This window comes from Triticum dicoccoides, chromosome 6A (genome assembly GCF_002162155.2).
Source record: "Triticum dicoccoides isolate Atlit2015 ecotype Zavitan chromosome 6A, WEW_v2.0, whole genome shotgun sequence".
Classification (NCBI taxonomy): Eukaryota; Viridiplantae; Streptophyta; class Magnoliopsida; order Poales; family Poaceae; genus Triticum; species Triticum dicoccoides.
This window is the reverse complement of record NC_041390.1, coordinates 297,233,557-297,237,523: the sequence shown is the minus strand read 5'-3', so window position 1 is coordinate 297,237,523 and position 3,967 is coordinate 297,233,557. Positions and strand designations below refer to the sequence as shown.

Genomic DNA, 3,967 nt, shown 5'->3' with positions numbered 1-3,967 from the left:
TTACCAGGGGGTGGAGTGATGTCGTCTGGTGAGTCGTCCGTCGGATCCCTGGTAATTCCCACCGTCTAGCCTCTGGTTTGATGTATGCAGAGTACTAGGCCTCTGGTTTCCTCCGGATCTTGAGGAATGATAGGTTTTTGGTGTTGATTTGAGTAGCAGGGTAGGGGAGAGGCGGGGGTGGTGGGGAGGGGGAAAGCTGGGATGTGGTACGGTGCATCGTGAGGGATGGTTGAGTGCGTTGGGCTTCTTTCTGTTGGGCCTGGTACGGCGCTCGGCCTCGTGGGTGGGAAGGTGCTCACCCCGTACGAGGGGGAAGATCGTATGGTAGTTTTGCTATCGGGCACACTGTTACCAAATATTATTGTTCTATTTTAAAGACTCACATCTAGTCTCACATACCCCTCAAAAAATAAATATAGTCTCGCATGCAGCTTTCCCCTTTTAAAAATATTATCGCATCTATTGATTGCACGGGCAGTTACCAATCAAAGGAGGTGAAAATTGATCGTGTGCGCGCGCTAGAGTTGGATGTGTGGCTCAGTGTGTCCCTTGATGCTTTATTTTAAGCTAATAAACTTCACCCTTTATTGAAAAAAAAAAGATAATTGAGCAACACAATTAATAGCGGAGAAGCTGAGCGTCTACATGCTATTAAGGCTGGTCATAGTGGGGAGTAATTTATACTAGTGTCATCCATATAACACTAGTCTAAGTTACTACGTCCATAGTGCAAAGTAAGTAAGTAGTAGTATCATAGATGGTTTCATTTATTAGCTCATAGACTTATTTTGCCTCGGGAAACGCTATGTTACAGTAACATATTATGTTACCACAAGCACCTCTTTCCTCATTAAATACTTGCCACATAAGCAAAATTGTTTTGGGATGTGTTAAGTTACTATGTAAGACTACCCACAGTGGGAGTAACATAGGTGGTAACATCACATTTATCTAGGCAATGATGTGGCATGTAATTAATGAAGAAAGAGAGGCAAGTAGTAACATAACTAGTTACTGTAACATCACACATATCAAGAAAAGATGAGTCTACAACTTAATAAATGAAGTGATGCATGATACAACACATATGTTACTACTCTATGTTACTACTCATTGTAGGGGTAGTAACATAGACTAGTAACATATGCATGTTACTCCTCTAAGTTACTACCCACTATGACTAGTCTAAGTTACCTCCACTATGGCTAGCCTAATATACACAATTAATTAGAGAAAAGGTATGGGCCCCCCGTTGGCCAAAACCGAGCTTTGAAAATTGCTCCAACTTTATACCGTTGGTATGATAAATTTAAAATTTAGGCCCCGCAAAAATAGATGGAGGGAGGACGGCTTATCTATGGTGTGATCAGAACTGTCGTAGAGAAATCATACCAAAAATATCATATCTATAGCATGTTTTTTGGTGTTTTTTTTGTGGAAACTGCAGTATGGCTCTTAATACACTGTTGATATGCATTTTTGATAGACCTAGGCGTGCGCCTCCCTGCTGCCACCGAATGACACCATTGTGCCACACTGATTGACAGGCACACAATTACCTATCCCGTTGCAACTCACGGGCATATTTGCTAGCCATTAATAATGATATATAACTGGTGGTCTTTCAAAATCGTTGGCATGGTGTACGACCAATTACGAACTTTGGTTCCCAAGCGGACTGTTTGTCCTACAAGCATGTGTGCTGGAACGAAGAAATGACCAGTTACATTTAGAGTTTCCAGCCTAAAACATCATTCAAGAGTTTCATGTTTTCCAATTCAGGTACGAATAAATGTGGAATGCTTATATAGATACCTTCAATATACAAACACAGCACATGTATAGACAACGAAAAGCAATAATACATTGAATTGCATTATATAAATTACAAGGATGCAGAACAAGCGGTCTATCTATGTATAGCATCCAGTCATAAACTGAGCCGAGCTGGGAGAAGATGAGGGCATAAGAACAAACTTTACCAGTTGGGTTGTGACTTTCTGCTTGTAGCAGGGTATGTCAAAATTACTCTCCAATGGCAAAAAAGTTGGGTTCTGCCGGCTTCTGTAACAACCTTGCAGGCACCCTGTCCTGCAAACGGGCCTTTCGGGTAGCATTTCTCCGTAAGATCCGCATCATGTTGCCAGCAAAACGCGAGGCGTACAGTGCCGCGCCCAGACTGAGCTTGGTAGAGTCGTCACTTACAATAGCTGCTTGTAACCTCTTCTCCTTCTCAAACAAAGAATCCTCTAGCTTCTTTCTGCAATATCTGTGCCAAGCTGCCTGTATAAAACAAGCGGCCCAGGTTCTCCACTGTTGTGAGTAGAATCTAAAGGTATGCTGGAGCTGTTTGCTATGGAGTTTCCTAAACTGGGTGGCTACAAACTTCAAGTCATCAGCCCTCAGAACAAAGGCTTCAACTTCAGACAATGTCTTCACTGTTCTGGTTGAGCTGGGAAGGTTTGAAACTGCAGCGGGGTCAAGAGCCCAAGTGAGGAGCTCTTCACCGCAGAAGTCTCCACCTTTGAGAACATTGGAGTTGAAGAATCCGCTCTGTCCACCATTTGTTGTCATACTCTCGAGATATCCTCTCATAACAAAAAGCATTTCATTCACGGGGTCTCCTTCTCGAATTATGCAGCTGTCCTCAGTGTACAGCATGGGCTTTAGACGATCACACATTGCATCCAGGAGCTGCTCGTCCATGTTTTCAAACATTGGAACCTGCAAACAGGAGGGGAAGGATTAAAGATGAGAGAGCGAAGTAACCAAACTACGGGTGTGTGGCCTACAAAACAGACCACAGAAACATGAACTGTGAAATGTGCACTACACTGCAGATAAGAAACTATGGGGCCTACAAAACAGACTACAGAAATATGAACTGTGAAATGTGCACTACAGGCAGATAAGAAACTATGGGGTCCAGAACAGAACTATAGACATGTGCTGATGAATGCAGATCCGGCAATTCAAAATAAGGAGGACATGAAGGCACTCCGAGCTCGTTTGGCAGAGTTGGAGGCGGTTACCCCTCCTGAGGTTCCTCAACTGGTGCCTGGACTGGATCTTGAGGCCATGGTCGCCCGTTCCTCAGAGGCAAGGGATGCCTTGGTGGTGCATGCTGAGGACGTCACCATGTCCTGGTGCATCTCAAGGCGAAGGAGCTTCCTACCGTTCCTCCTTGCAAGATGGTGTTGGAGGCGAGCAAGGCCTTGGCTTCACAGGTGGTCAAACTAGATTGGGCGGTTCTATCCAGGCTATTTTGGTCGGGGCCAACTAGCTTAGATAGTCGAGCTGACTTCTAACACGGCACCAATGTTGTTCAAGAAACAACTTTTGACGAGGGGTATCCTTAGCAACGTAATTAGTGATGACTAGGCAGGGGTATGTACAGCGGCCTTATAGCAAAGGTTGACGTACACTTAAAATGACACAATGATGTTTTTTAAATAGGTTCAGTCACGTCGTGGGAGCGCGAGCTATGTCCCTATGGGAGGGTCGTCGAGAGTGGTGCCTAGCGAATGGGACACTTGTGTTGCCATTTCTGGAGTCCCGCAACTCCCGAAAAGTGGTCGAGGGTAGTGCCCAACGCACGAGACACCTGAGGTGTCCCACGACCCCCACTGGTCTAAGCCTTACTAGGTTCCTTGGACTTCGAATCTCGGCCTCGCTAGCTCTCTTAGCTCTCCAAAGAGAGCTAGGTGAGGAGTGTGATCCTTCTCTTGAGTTTATTCAAGTAGGGAGTGAAAGATTTACATTCCCATTGGGGGGGGGGGGGGGCTTATATAGGCTAGGGGTCTTTGACTAATGACCAAGGCTACCCTTGAGGAGGTGGGAGGGTAGAACAAGATAGTTTGGCGTCCTTTGGGCCATATGCCTCTAGTTGGGCTTGGAGATGTGTGGTAGCGTTGAAGGCTTCCTTGCTTGGGCTTGGGCTTGGGCTTCTTTGCTCCTTTGACTTGTT

The 3,967-nt window shown here is 45.3% G+C and overlaps 1 protein-coding gene across 3 annotated transcripts in view; it reads right to left on the bottom strand.

Moving 5' to 3' along the window:
- Positions 1-1,769: 1,769 nt before the first annotated feature.
- LOC119316803 (cyclic nucleotide-gated ion channel 1-like) overlaps positions 1,770-3,967 on the bottom strand; it is a 44,990-nt gene continuing 42,792 nt past the window's right edge. For all 3 annotated transcript variants that reach the window (XM_037591191.1, XM_037591190.1, XM_037591192.1), the window contains one exon: positions 1,770-2,724. In XM_037591191.1, the coding sequence (XP_037447088.1) occupies positions 2,026-2,724 (699 nt within the window). In that variant the 3' untranslated portion in view covers positions 1,770-2,025. The remainder of the gene's footprint in view (positions 2,725-3,967) is intronic.